Source organism: Rhododendron vialii, chromosome 6a (genome assembly GCF_030253575.1).
Source record: "Rhododendron vialii isolate Sample 1 chromosome 6a, ASM3025357v1".
NCBI classification, from domain to species: Eukaryota; Viridiplantae; Streptophyta; class Magnoliopsida; order Ericales; family Ericaceae; genus Rhododendron; species Rhododendron vialii.
Genome location: NC_080562.1, coordinates 16,175,484 through 16,190,929, shown reverse-complemented (window position 1 = coordinate 16,190,929; position 15,446 = coordinate 16,175,484). Strand labels below are relative to the sequence as shown.

Genomic DNA, 15,446 nt, shown 5'->3' with positions numbered 1-15,446 from the left:
ACCCACCATGATATTTCTAGGCACCCTATCATAAGCCTTTTCTAAGTCTATGAAAACTATATGAAGATCATTCTTCTTTGCTCTGTATTTTTCTACCAATTTCCTTAATAGATAGATAGTTTCCATGGTTGATCTCTCAAGCATGAACCCAAACTATTTCTCTGATACCATAGTCACCATCCTCAAGCGATACTCAAAAACTCTTTCCCACAACTTCATTGTATGACTTATCAACTTAATATCTCTATAGTTGTTGTAGCTTTGAATAACCCCCCCCCCGGTCTTTTTTTGATAATCGAATGCCCGGGCCAGCTTGCTCGCACCTCGACTAATTCTAAGGACATGAAGATAGCAACCGGGCATAACCCCCAGTGGCCCAAAAGTTTGGAATGTTTTGTCTCTGTGGGAATGGAACCTGTGGCCTCATGGAGAAGCACTTATTACTTTCTCACAACCACTTGCCAAATCCCTTGGGGTTTATATCCCCTTTATTCTTATAGAATGGTATTAAGGTGTTCCTTCTTCATTCGTCGGGCATTTCCTAGTCATAATAATCTTGTTGAACAACTTTGTCAACCAAGTCACCCCCAAGTCACCTAGACTTCTACACACTTCAATAGGGATACCATCTAGTCCCAAGGCCTTACCTGGTTTCATCTTTTTCGAAGCGTTGACTACTTCGGGCTTTTGTATTCTTCGACAAAACTCATATTCTATGTTCTCACCAGGTACATAGACTTCCTCCCCACCAAATCCTCCTTTATGTTTCTTGTTTAACAACTCAAAATATGACTTCCATCTATCTCTAATCATCTTGTCTTTCACCAACATCAACGAATCATTACCTTTTATACACTTAACTCGAGAAATGTCTCTAGATTTCTTTTCTCACAGCTTAGCAAGTTTATAAATATTATTTTCTCCATCTTTACTATCAAGACTAGCATAGAAATCCTTGTACGCTCTCAGCTTATCATCTCTTACGGCTTTCTTAGCTTTCTTGCTAGCCTAAAGATAAACTATTAGATGTCAATAATACTCGAACTTTGAGGTAGACTAGAACATGAACTTGATTCAGATTCTAATGTGCCAAAAAAAATAGAGGAGTCACCATTTTCAACATAAAACATAAAAATATCTTAGAATACATGTTTGTTAGTTTATTACATGTGAAATTTTGTTCAAATTACTCAACATCATCCATAAACTTCGAAGGAGAAATAGGAACATTGCGGTGGGCAAATTGAGCGGTTTGGGCAGAACCCAACCGAACCAAACTAGATTCGTTAGAATTACTAGTATTTTTAGATCTGTATTCATCTCTAAGATGCCTCAATTTGGTACGGATCGGGTGGTTTGGTTCTTCCGCTGGACTGCCCTACTCACTATTCAAGTCTCTGGTAACTACCCCCCTTTGGTTTGACAAAGGATGAACAAAAGAAGAGCGAGCCACTAGAAAAAGATGGAAAAAAGCAACGGATTATTCTCATTAGGAGAAATAGAAAAGTCGGACAAAGTAGGAGAAAAAACAAAAAGCGAACAGAACTGTCAATTTTTTCCCTGCTCCATCTATGTTTAAGAAAAAAGACGTACACTAGAAATTGTAAGGAATATTTTTAGGATTTGCAAAAGAGGAAAAACCCCTAATCTATGTTTACAGGGAAGCATAGTCTGTCAAGATTGTGCTACTTTGGCCAGAATGTTCATTTCTAATATCTTAACCTCAAAAGTTGCATCTTCCTTGACAATTCCATCACTACCATCAATACCTATCAGCTTCCCAGTAGAACCCCGTTGTGCGCCGCCCATTATCTTAACTTTGTCTGATTTCCTTGGTACCACTATATCTATTTCACTAGAAAGAGCAACCACTGTATCGCCATTGCCACTCGATCCAAGGTTTATCCTACACGAACCATCCTGGAAAACAAAAAATACCGGAGTCATGGATCTACCTCAAACAATGATTCAGAGATAAATACACGAGACGCAAGCTGTCTGACGAGCCACAATGTATGGAAACATATGCAATCCTAGTGCGTTTCTGGAAAACTACTTTAGAAACAAATAAGCAGCTCCCTGCATTCAAAAACTAGAGTTCACTCTAATGGCTTTCAAAGTTCTTTTTTGTTCATTTTTCAGCAGTTGTATAGTGGAAATTAAGAGAGAAACTGATGTCTTAGAATTCCAGATAATATCTCCATAAGATTCTTTACCTTGAAAACTTGTGAGCCAAAATCTGCAATTTCTTATATGCTCCAACCCAATACCCTCTATTTCTCCGATGAAAGAATGAAATTTACATTTTATAATCCAAAAGTGGGTACAGAGGATTTTACTGTTCATACAAACTCCAATCACAAATCTCTTCATCTCCATATTTCATTTCGTGTCAAATACTTCCTCACGTATTCATTAATCATTATCCACTTTCAAACGAAATCTAATGAGTACTGTTCTTAATTTCATGTTCAAAAAGTGAATTAGGATGATCATCCATTTTTTGGTCAGTAAGGAGGATCCATCCATTTGTTTTCTCATACTCCATATTTGGAGTGTCAAAACTATATCCTTCGAATAGAGGAGAAAATAGAGGGTGGGTTAGAGCAAGAGTTTCCTCCAAAAGATAGAAATACGGGGAGAAATGGAGAAATAAAGGGTGGGTTGAAGATGCCCTTTGTAAGTTCCATATTACGTAAAATTTACCCACACAAGCAACTCTTTCAAGTACTGATTTTTCTCAGAATTTCCTCTTAATCTGCGTCCCTAATACTGATGTCCTTCTGAATAGCCCATCCAAGGCAACCTGATGTTTCTAACTCTGAAAACTTCTGAGTGGAGACAACGTCTTTCCTTCACACTAAGCCAACGAATTGATTTCTATGCTAAAGGATAGAAATGCAATAATAATGCTGTCATTCCTGCAAAAAAGGAAAATGAAACATACTGGGAGCACTTCTCGAACAACTCCAATGACAGTGTCTTCACCAGACCTGCGTACATTGACCAATATGTCTGGGAGTGCCCAAAGTCCTTCATTGTCCCCACCTGTGAAGTAGTGGATGTCAAATGTCATACTTGCAGAAACTCAAAGTGGTTATGGAACATCCAAGATAAGAGAAATAAAATAAGCTCCGAAAGAATGTTGTAGACTATTTGTGCTTCCCAGCACATCAACAGATTGCAAAGATTGTATCTCCGTGCGGCATTGAAAATGCATATTAGTTTTTACTAGCAGAAGCTTGTAGTATTAAATATCATAAGTATATCTCTATGAAAAGGTTTTAGCTACTGAAACCTAGCCTGGCAAAGCTCCAAAGTATAAACCAAATTCATCAAATAGAGGAAGTATTACATCTATCAAATAAATTCTGACAAACAAAAAAGGACAAACAGACCTACTGCAGGAGACATAACGTCCAAACCACAACTTCCAGGCGTCATTGGTTGCCCTCCAGGAGTGCCAGGGAGATATGAAGCTGAACTTGGTGTCATCGGCTGTCCACCAGGAGTAGATGGCAGGTATGGGCTTGGGGCATTTGCTGCACGTACAGAAAATAAGGAATGAAGTAAGAAGTGTGTACCGAAAGGCGGCGGCCTAAGAATTTGGAAAAGGAAAACGGATTGAATAATTACCATAGGCGTGACTGTTATCCCTTGGTGTTCCAGCCTCACTATAATTGCCGCCGGGAGTATTGGCCCAACCTGAACCAGGAGTAGGCGCCTCATATGTCCTTGAAGGAGGACTTCCAGGCTGAGAAAAGATAACAAGACATTGTCACCATGTACCAAATAACTTACTTGAATAGTGCAACCCAAATGGACAGGCAATTCTGACCTGATACTGTGGACTTGTCCCCCATGAACCAGGGTTTGCATCTTCCCAGTTATCCCTAATTTTGCATTCAATAAAAACAAACGCCTTTAAGATCGGTTTTGAACAAATGCCGCAAACAGAAATCAAAACAAATAAAACACAGTAACCAATGAATAATATGCTGCACGAAAAACAATCAAACAAAAAACTCAATGAATTTGCAGGATCCGTATGAACATACAGCCAGTAAAACATATTTCGGAAACCAAACATTCTTCACATTCTAGCCTCTAATTATTGTCTGAAAACAACAAAGTGACAAACCAATTAATACAATTCAGCAACTGACCTGGGTGGACTCATTGGTGTGTACGGATTCCATGCTCTGTCACGCATAGGTGTCCTCATGCCATCATGAATAGGTGTTGCTGTTGCAAAAGCAAAGAAAAATTGATTGGTAAGTGACACACAAGCGTCAGCAACACAAGTTAGCAATAAGCTCGGGAAAAAAAAGAAGAAAACAAACCTCCAGGATCTCTCATTGGCGTCATATATGGATGTAATGGTGTGCGTGAAGGATGCATGGGGGTCTCACTACCAGTACCATATCGAGGCACGCTACTGGGGAAAAAGAATTAGTTAGCAAGTCTAAAATTCTATGCTTCTTGGAGGAAAAAAAGGAAAAATAACAATTACCGATAAGGAGTCGAAACAGCCACGTTATCAGAAATATGATGGCGATCAACTGCTCAAAGAAAATCACCAAAAAAAAGTCGTCATATATCATGCACAAAACAGAAAACCAAAAATGAAGGAGAACAAGTCCCTAAAATTAGGTAAACATGCCTGTAACTACTTTCATCTGCGACTCCAACTCGACCCTGACGGATAAACCTTTAACATCAACGACGCGTCCACGATATCCCTTGAAAGGCCCCTGACGAACTTTTACTGTGGTACCGACCAAAGGATCATGTCCTCTACCACCTCTATGCCTTGCTCCAGCTGTAACACATAAGTAGCATTGGAAACATAATTCTTCTCTTGAATGACATCATAATGAAGAACCGAAAGTGTCATGCAAGAATACGAAAAGGAGAAAAGGGAGGAGTGGAGGACGCGGGAGGGAAAGGAGACTTTGGTGAGAAAGAACAAAATATCCAAAACAGCAATCAGAAAGATAGCACCAACATACAGTCCAATGGAGTGCCTCTAGGCAATCTCCCTGGGGATTGTGGACGAGTTGGAGTTCTGAGATGAGAAAATCTTGAAGCCAGTGTATCACCCTAGATGAAAGATGCAAGAGCAAGATTAATTATAACAGCTATAAGAGCTCGGGAAACAACTTGGAAAATACATAACGAACAACAATCTGTATGTCAGTGTACATTTCTATCGCCGTTCCCACGTGAACCACCAACTACTATGCAAGACTGGGATTTAGCACATATGAAGCCCGCATGCTCAAGGTGATGACGATCGTAAATAAACAGAATTCCTCTGAAAATATGTTCAACAGGACCTTGGTTTCCCTGATCATAAGAACAGCAACAATCTGTATAATCAGAAAATCAAAGAACCAAATAATCAGAACAAAGTTGGCAGTGGGTGGTGTCTCACTTTGCATGGACCTTCAACAATCCTAACAACATCTTTCACTGATACTTGGTTCTTGGAATGATCTTGTGCATGAGTTCTCCTGTCAAGCTTGCATTTGATCTCTCTTAGTTTGACAAGTGCGACTTCTGGTCTCTCTGGGACTCCCTTCAGAACCTGAAACCTCAAACACGGAAATTCTCAAGAACTTGAGAAACGGGTCATATACAAATCTCGTATAACTATCACCAAATTCATTTCACCTGAAAAGCTTCACTTTCTACACGTATGATTACCCCAAAGCTCATATTACTGCACACAAAAAATCACGATCACATGTAAGATTTTGAGCACCAGCAACAAAAAAAGATTAAGGCAAGAGAATCTTACTCCAGCATCACAAGATCGTGAAGCTCATAGTCCCCAATTCTAGTAACACCAGAAGTTACCTCAGAGCTCTCTGCAACATTATCCGCAAATACACGTATCTGAAGACAACAAACAGTATCATCACTTGTTCATTCAGAAAATAACAGATATTCCCAAGTTCAACAGCAAAGCTTACATGTTCTTTAGTCGTATCAGACAATATGATAACTACATGCCCCTCGACCTTTATGACCATACCAGTTGTGCCTTCTGAAGCACCAGAGACAACCTTCACATGATTCCCGGGTTCAAAGTACTTGCAAAGTTCCTTTTCGTTCACAGCAAGAGTTTTCTGCAAAAAGAAAATAAGAACTTGTTGCACTGACAAGGAGCACCAGAGAAACAATAATTCAGATAAAAACAAATACAGAGAGTTTTCTGTGATGTCTTACAGGGAGGCCCTCCGCATTTGGTCTGATGTGGACATTGTCTTCCTCAACTTTCTCAACCCAGCCCTTCAAATTTCTGAGATCTCCCTTCACGATAATAACTTGATCACCCTTCATAAAGTGGCCTTTCTTTCTGTTTGCAAACAAAGTCGACAAACTAGCCATATCTCCATCTCCATTCTCACCAGGTTGCCGAAATTTCTCTAATTCATCAAAAGTTGGCTGTATGTTCTGAGAGCTGATTGATTTCATGGAGACGGTTTTATAAAGGAAACCATCCTTGAACATCATGCCACTTATATTCTCAAAGTAATCACCAGTCATTGGGTCACGTCTACGCTCCACCCGTATATGCATTTCTCTGAAGATACAACAGAAAGTAATGCACACTAAAACTTACAGCAGAAACACATGGAACTCCATCATATGTCCAATTAGAGATGATAAAAGAAAGTCCACCTGGCTTCATCAACATTCATAAAACGTGCAGGTGGAACAAATGCCTTCTTTTTTGGGACTTCCCTTCCTTCCTGAGACGGAAAGAATGACTTGTAAGAGCCCACAATATACCAATACCAAGTTCAATGTTCACTGTCCGGAATCCTTCCTTTTTGGTTTTTTTTTTTTTTTTCTTGACAAGTAATGTCCATAATCCTTCTATTTGCTCAGTCTAAGAAAAAATCCTTGCCTTGCAATTTTTTATTTCCTGGTAAAAATAAATCAAAACTAGTTCATATTACACAAGGAAAATGGTACATATCCCTATTCCCTACGCTGAATGCAGAAAGTTCAACTTCTTGAAGTAAGAATCTCATCAGCAAGTGGGAAATTTACCAATTTATTTGCAAGGGCCTGTAAGTCAATCCGTGGGATTAATTTAACAGTAACTCTCTGCCGCACATTATCCACATCCACAACCTATAAACATAGAAGCTTAAGTTTAGTTAAAATGTAGGGGCGAAAAATGTGCACCGAAATTCTGACAGAGATCCAATGAAAAGGAGAGAGAAGAAGAGTAAAAGATGCCAGTGGTCCTCAAATTATTCAGATTGACTCATTTCAGTCCTTAATGTACCAATTTTATCATTCTAGTCTCCTAAGTATGTGATTTGTAGCTATGTAGTCCAATCTCTCATACACCGTTTAAATCATTGGATACCATGAAAAACAAATGCTCATTAAGTTATTTATTACTCAACTAAAGGGTGTAAGAAAGTGGACAAGGCAATTAGGAGGGAAACCCAGTTCTAATTTGTCACAAGTGTTCCACTTTTGTTATGAACTATTGATCCAATTTGTTCATGAACACTGGTACCATGAACAGAAAACACCATTTTAAACACAGTAATGAACTATATCCCCAATAAAGAACCTTCTTTTTTCATAACTTGGGGTGTCCGAGTCAGCGTACCCACACCCCGACTAATCTTTCAGGTACCGACCATCCACTAGTGGGGGCCAATGCTCCGTAGAAATGGTCCCACAAAAGTTGATAGAACCTAGAACACCTCAGACCAACCCCGCTTCTAATAAAGAACTGTATCCTTATTAAAATACATATTGAAGCATACCGAATCACCAATATTTCAAATGGAGCAAAACCCACTCACATGCACACAACATATACTTATACTTATGTCATAAAGTGATATCCACATGCACTCTGATGCTTGATTCGGTCAAGCTACACAGCAAATCCTAATCCCTCTGGTCCCTACTTAAACCCTAAGATCTAGGATCATCAAAATAAGCAAGCAAGAATACTATTTCTACACCAATACTTCCATAATGTCAGGCTTCTTTTGTGGTTCATTTGCATCTCCACAAGTATGTGGTGGATGTACTAGATGCTCCATGTGAAATATGAAAACACCCGTCTAAAATTACCAGCAAATTGCAAAGAAATATTAAAATGGTATATGTGGGATTTGGACCACAAAGATGCAAATTACATATTTAAGATATCAAAATGACAATTGGTATATTGAGGAGTAAAAATGACACATATTGAATACTTTAAGGGACCACTAAGTCACTAACATCTTTTACTCTTAAGAGTAATCATAACAGTCCTTACTTTGGCGAGATCCCCTTTATACGTTCCAATCTTCATTCTGACCCAAGTATCCCTGGAAAGATCAATTGCTTTGCTTTCCACGGAGAGAACATCAGTCATTTCTTTGATTGGAACAAGTGTTATTTTAGTATTTGCATAAATTACACGCAGACCCTTGCATGCCTGAATAAAGATGCTAATAAGATCAGTTTTGGTCACAGCACACAATGAATAAACATATGATACGTCGTTTATGTAGAGCTCATCAAGCAACACAAACAACACATCGGTAGTTATGTACCTCCTTCACATGGGCTTCTTTATCTGCCTCAACATATATGTAGTTCTTGAGATGATCAAGAGCTATGGCTGACCTAATTTGCAACTCAGATCCCTTATCGATATACTTCTGCATCAGGCAGACAGCTGCCTCCCGCTCACGACCAATCTACACAACGCAAACAAATTTTTTGAAGAGATCGTTATAACGAAACTGTGTCATTATAGGTAATGAACAGCACAAGCATTATTAACCATACCGCACATTTCACCATCCACAACTTTGGATCCCTGACAGATGGCAAAAGTGCTTGTTGCTCTACATCTGTTGTCTCCTCATCATATTCTATGTGACTCGATCTGGCATATCTTGCCTGAATACTTCTCTCAAGAGCTTCAACATCTACTTGGTCATCCTCCCTTGGCAACAACGTGCGGCGGTGCATCCTTCTGCCGTCATCTTCATCTTGTAGATCAGCTCCACCATCTACTATGAAGTCTGTACGTTCAGGTGCCCAACAGATCAGCAACTAGCCAAATAAAATAATATATATACACATACACACACCATGAGCTTCTAAGGACCTTAAAATGAGGACCTTAAAATGAGGATCTCAAGTGCGGACCTCATAGTTTGGAGCCTTCCAGATCATATTTTGATGATCTAAACCACTCAACTTGTTTAAAACACATTTTTAAGGGTACTCGCAAGAAATGGGCTCAAAACATAACCGGGAAGTGCTTGATCCAAACACTTTATACATATAACCGTTCCTGTCAAGCTTTATGAAAAACTGTTTAGATCAAGCACTTCCCAGTCATATTTTGAGCTAATTTCTCGCAAGCACCCTTAAAAACATGTTCTAAACAAGTTAAACGGTTTGAATCATCAAAATATGATCCAGAAAGCTCCAAATATGAGGTCCTTAACTTAGGTCCTCATTAGAAGCTCACTGTATATCAGTCCTCTTCTACTAAGGGCGCCCTTAGTAGAAGCTTGATGTGTGTGTGTGTGTGTGTGTGTATAAAGAACCTGCACAACTATTAGAATAGTGAAACATCCACATAACAAAATACACAAGCCAAAGAACGTCAAATTTTCATTGGATTTTGAAGAACATTAACATAGTAATTGAGGAGAATCACCAAGCTCAAAGAGAATGGGAATATTCAATCTCCGTCAAGACAACAACAACATATGGAGAATTCACTGCCACTACCATATTATATTACTCAAGCATAAAAAAACACAAATTTGGTTGGACCAGAAGACATCAATATTTTAAAAGCGAAATAAATGCTATAAGTTAATATTCTCTGCAAAAAACACCAACACTAAAATCAAAAAAGAACCAGAGGAACAACAAACAAGTAGAACAATGGCCAGGAGCCCGGCACTCCAAAGTGATACCCCATTTCCATAGCTTTTTGCATCGAGATGACAATATATACACGTTTGTCACAATTCGTTCATGTAAACCAAACATTTGCGGCAGACAATAGATATAGAATTGAGACTGTCATCTTAAATCATTTGATTCTACATCATTATGGCTCAGGAGGTGTTACCTACCCATTTTACCACTTATCTCAAGTTATGTAAAGCCATGATTAGTTTTAATGCTCGCAGCACAAAGGTTAATTGTCAAGAACTTGGCAAGAATTTCATTTGCAAAATGTACACCAGAGTCATTTTTAATGCAGTCAGACCAAGGATATTTGAAATACAAGCATTCTATGATTGTCTTTTCGACATTTCAGCTTCTTTGAGAGTTCATAGCTTCTATTTCACTTATATTCCATATTTGGTGCCCAATCAAAATGTAGAAGGTTCTCTTATTCCTTTACCCCCAAGAAACTCAAAATTAATTAGCAAAGAAACAAGTATACCACTAACCCCAAAGCATATAATCCCTTGGTCCCTTTCTATTAGTCCATGGACTTCCAACAATTTAAGGGGATGTGCATTTAATGCATTTTTCTTATTCCATTGGACTTCCAACTTCTCATCCTAGCCCCTTAATCCCCACTTTGAAAACCACTTTTAGTCCATTATGAGTGTTAGTTTTGCAGTCCCAAACAATTTTTTACCTTTTCAAGGAGAAAGGAGAAAAATAAGGGACAGATGGAGTATTAGGTTTTGGACTTACAGATTTCATTCTGTTACACTTGCTACTACTTGTGGCCATTGCCAGAAGATAATAGAGGCTAAAAACAAAAATCTAATCTAAGATTCAGATGGATCTCCGTCCTAATTATATTTCTGTGGTTTCTTCCTCATACTTCAAGAATGCAAGTTTGCTAGTAAAAAAGTAGAACCGAACAGGTAAGCATCACTCTATGGATCCTGAACCTAAAGTAGAGTTACATAAATCGTTACAATAACGCTACAAGGCAAGATGTCAAGCATCCAAATCAGTCAACCATGCATTAGACCAGTTGAATTAATGTACCACTACTACCATATATCAGTGTGTCATATGGAAACTAATTAGTACAAAGATTTCAGACTAACAAAAATCGTTGTGTTGGTCTAACTAACCCTAATTCATAAATATTGACAAAAGATTTCAGGCTCTTAAAACACAAAGCTTTATTGTGCACAATCGACAAACCAAAAGAATCTAACAATAATTGCCCTAAAATCCAAAAAGTCGCTTAATTTCATAGGAAGTTTGAATACCACCATTATCAGATAAATCGAATTACCTCAGTTGTTACCGGCACACAATTCCTACAAACGTCCAAAATTCCAAAGTTTTCGAAACCAGTTTCAACCAAACAACATAGACACAAATCAAATTCATGCTCGGTAAACCGCAAAACATATTTTTTTTTAAAAACACCTAAATTTCATATGCAAATGTTGCGTATGCAAATGGATAACGTTAATTAATACGAAGGAAAATCCAGAAAACCCTAACCGTCTTCGCCATCCTCCTCCTCTTCTTCCCCGTCGCTATCCACCTGCGCTTCCTCGTCGATGAATTGAGAAGCGGACCGCCTCTTGGGGCGGTGACCTCCGCGACGACCACCGCCACCACCACCGTTATAAAAATCATCGTCGTCGTCCTCCTCCTCCTCTTCGTCTTCATCCTCCTCGGCCACATCGTCTATGAACTCAGATCTCCGCCGCTTGCGGCCGATTTTTCCCTCATCCTCCTCTTCATCAAGGGCCTCCTCTTCGTCTTCCTCTGGCTCAACGTCCTCGTCGTCGTCCTCCTCGTCTCTCCGCCGGTGAGACATGTTAGATGATGGCAAAGGATCGATCTGTAAGTTTCAATCGGTGAGCGTGAGATGGTGTATGTATGTGTAATTATAATAATAATAATATATAACCCTAGACTAAACTAGAAAGCGATGAAGATGGATGGGAGGTTTGGACTTTGGAGAGTGACCTAGTAGGAAGATCAGATCAGACTGCCTTCTCGAGCCGTGAACAGCTGAGCTGCCTGCGTCTCGTGACAAATATTACTGTAGTTATAAGGGTGTTCTTTCACCGACTAAAATAAATACTCGTTCCATCCCAAATTAGACGACAATGTTTGATATTTTTCTTCATTTTAATTTTTTATATTTTTTAATATAAATTTTAAAAAATATGCAATATAGATCTTATTTAATAGTTTTCGATTAGTTCTATTACACAAAATTTTCAAAGTCATAAAAAATATTATAAATTGAAAGATATACTCCCTCCATCCCTTTTTAAGTGTCATGCTTCGTAATTCTAACTTATTAAAAGGACATCATTATACATTTCACATTAACTTTTTCCACCATTTTCCTTACTTATCCATTATCATTACACTTTTACTCACTTGTTTTTCAAAATGGAATATACTTTTAGCGACAAAATAGACAATGCACTAATTTTTACCTACTAACTTTACAAAATAGACACTTATTAAGGGACAGCCCAAAATGAAATACTGGACTCTAAATAAGGGACGGAGGGAGTAAGTGATGAAAAATGGCACAAATTTCAAAACTTATCATTCTTTTTGGGACGGAAGGAATACTTATTTTTTGAATTTAAGGTGATATATTATAAGAAAATGATTTATCTCATAAAACGAAAAATAAGCACTTAAAAAATAAAAAACTTAGCGAAGTATAAGTATTTATATACTTATTATTCATTAAAAAAAATTTATAATCACATACTTGCACAAATATTCTTACACATACAAACTAAAATTCATATTAGGACACACACTATATGTGGCCCCCCAAATAATGTGAGTGTTTTTGAAATTTGTGTTGTGTAAATAGTTGTGGTTTATAGAAGAGTTATATTATTAATTAATGTGAGATGAGATTTATGGCTCAAGTCAATGATGTACACACTTACACAAATACTTTTATACTTACTCACATTCATGTCGGGAAACATACTGTAAACACCAGAATTTGCCCCACCCTATATTTTTCCAATCCTAAGGAGCAAGAACGTCAATCTTTAGCTTGTTGATGTAGTCGACACAAAGAAGAGTGCGCATGTAACGCCCCCTTAAATAGGAAACGAGTCCCTTCGGAGGTACATGCGGTCACCATTTCTGATGGCAGTCTATGACCGCTCGATGTGTTGAGAGCCAGTCCATCCCTGGGATTACGTTGAAATTCGCCATGTTGATTACTTAAAAATCGCAGGTTAGGCGCAAGTTGGCTACTTCTAGTTCGCACCCTCTACACACTAGACTAACAGCTATACTCCCTGTAACGACCCTGACTTTGGTGAATAAAAATTTCGTTAAATATTTGAATTTTATTTAAATTACTTATTTTCTCTTGAGTGTTATATGATTTCTTGTTAATATTCGTCGTAGTTAGATTTTAGTCCTTGGTTAAACTCTCAACTAGAAACCCTACGTGACCAATTTAGTTAGTTTCCAACCGACTACTTGGAGGAACCGAGCAACCAACTTACCTAGTTACTAGATGAACCTTTTGAACCTTTTCAAACCCTAGACTAGATATTGTTTAATTATTTCTTTTATTAAATTGGTTTTATTCTTTGTCCTTTGGACGATAAATGTTAGGGGAACTATTATCCATTGGATAATAGAAACCCAATTCTTTATATTAAAAGGATTTTGAAAGATTGGAACAAAGTACTATAATCTTTTGGAAGTAGACTTTTATAATTACTTTAAAAGTACTTTTTGAATATTTTACTATAAAAAGTACCCTAGTAACTATTGTCCATTGGACAATGATTGTTAGGGTAATATTTACCCATTGGACAAAAGCTTTTCCTTTATTATATTTGGCTAAGTACATATATATAAACACATGGGTAAATTTCAAAAGGACATGTAGTCTTTTAAAAAGACTTAAATTATGATTTAAAGTACTCGTACCTTATTATCCATTGGACGATAACCGTTAGAGGAATTATTATCCATTGGGTAATAGCCCAAATCTTTTCAAGTACAAGGTTGCATTTTAATAATCAAGATTTGGATTCCCATGTACTTTTATGCATTAAACCTTTGGGGTATATCTAAACCCTAGATTTTCTTGTACTTGTACTCTTTTATAAACTAATGAGGAGAATCCTAGCCTTTTTATTTAATTGGGGTACTTGGTACCACACCTATATTTAATATAGGGCTTTTGTCACATGCTTAAAAGTACAACCTTAATTATTTTACTATAAAAGTTTCCTTTTAACCTTTGTCCATTGGACAATAAAAGTTAGAGGAATTATTGTCCATTGGGTAAAAGAGTTATTCTTCCAAGCAAGTACATGGGTTCATTAAAATAATATTTTCTTAAACCCCATGTGATAAAGTACACATTATTTTATTATTAAAGTACTTAGTAGCCTTAATAGCCTTTAAGGCCTAATATTATCCTAAGTACTCTTTTATTATTTTGTATTGGGGTTTTGTACCCAATTGGATTTATTTATTGGGGAGTTGATCTTCCTAGAGTACTTTGTACACTAGTTTATTTATTTTAAATCAACATGTGCCTAATTGTATTTCTTTAATAGGATTTTGATTTGGAAAATCTTGTACTTGGTACTTTGTATTTATTCTTTCTTGTTTATATGCATATATATATATATATATATATATGTAGTACTAAGGAGAGAGAGAGAGCGAGGGAGAGAGAGGGAGAGAGACCCGAGAGAGAGAGAGGAGAGAGAGGGCCGAGAGAGAGAGAGAGATAGGAGAGAGAGAGAGAGAGAGAGAGAGAGAGAGAGGGAGAGATTTTTGTTGTACTTCTTTGATCTTTCTCATCTTTTCAAATCCTTGGTGAATCTTCCTTCCTAGCTAAGAAACTAGTCCCCTTTTTATTTTAAGCTGATTTACCAAAAAAAAGAAATAGGGGGCACATAATGACTCTAATTTTCAGTAAATAAAAGTTTCGTTAAATATTCGAATTTCATTTTTATTTACTTGGATTGCTTTTAAAATTCCTTTTAATTTCTAATAATCCGTCATAATTAGATTTGAGATGTTTAAAATTAAAACTCTTACCCTCGGACAATCTAGTCCTTTTCCAAGGACAGATATGCTTGAAAAAGCACTTGTATATTTTCCTAGTGAGTAAACTAATTCTTGAAAATTATATTTCTTGGCTAGAAATCCTACTTGGCAAGTAGAATTAGCTTCCAACCAATTAGTTAGAGAAACCTAACAACCATCTCACCTAGTTACATTTTCCTAATCTTAGATGAACCTTTTTGACCATCTTTGAGTCTTGTGAACCCCTCCAACCCTAATGGAACCATTAGACTATTAGAAGTAATCATTTTGCTTCCAAAAGAAGCAAACTTAGTCTTGCCATGCATGCAAACCTAAGACTAATAGCCTTGAACCTAATAAGTCACCCTCCAATGCTTACTTTCTTAGATTTTCTCTAGATA

The 15,446-nt window shown here is 37.4% G+C and overlaps 1 protein-coding gene across 3 annotated transcripts; it reads right to left on the bottom strand.

Moving 5' to 3' along the window:
• Window positions 1-1,465: 1,465 nt before the first annotated feature.
• Window positions 1,466-12,051, bottom strand: LOC131329088 (putative transcription elongation factor SPT5 homolog 1). 3 transcript variants are annotated; one of them, XM_058362156.1, is made up of 23 exons: window positions 11,965-12,051; window positions 11,491-11,836; window positions 8,827-9,065; window positions 8,589-8,735; window positions 8,309-8,470; window positions 7,066-7,149; window positions 6,691-6,761; window positions 6,235-6,592; window positions 5,979-6,134; window positions 5,804-5,901; window positions 5,677-5,725; window positions 5,438-5,590; window positions 5,206-5,349; window positions 5,013-5,103; window positions 4,664-4,822; window positions 4,514-4,562; window positions 4,344-4,438; window positions 4,167-4,245; window positions 3,839-3,893; window positions 3,637-3,754; window positions 3,399-3,542; window positions 2,948-3,048; window positions 1,466-1,920 (listed from the first exon to the last, which is right to left on the bottom strand). In XM_058362156.1, exons 2-23 carry the CDS (start codon window positions 11,810-11,812, stop codon window positions 1,675-1,677), a joined length of 3,120 nt encoding a protein of 1,039 aa, XP_058218139.1. In that variant the 5' UTR covers window positions 11,813-11,836; window positions 11,965-12,051; the 3' UTR covers window positions 1,466-1,674. The 3 variants fall into 3 exon arrangements, with proteins under 3 accessions (XP_058218139.1, XP_058218141.1, XP_058218140.1); XM_058362158.1 differs by lacking the exon at window positions 8,309-8,470; XM_058362157.1 differs by having other exon boundaries at window positions 11,491-12,020.
• Between the last annotated feature and the right edge of the window lie 3,395 nt (window positions 12,052-15,446).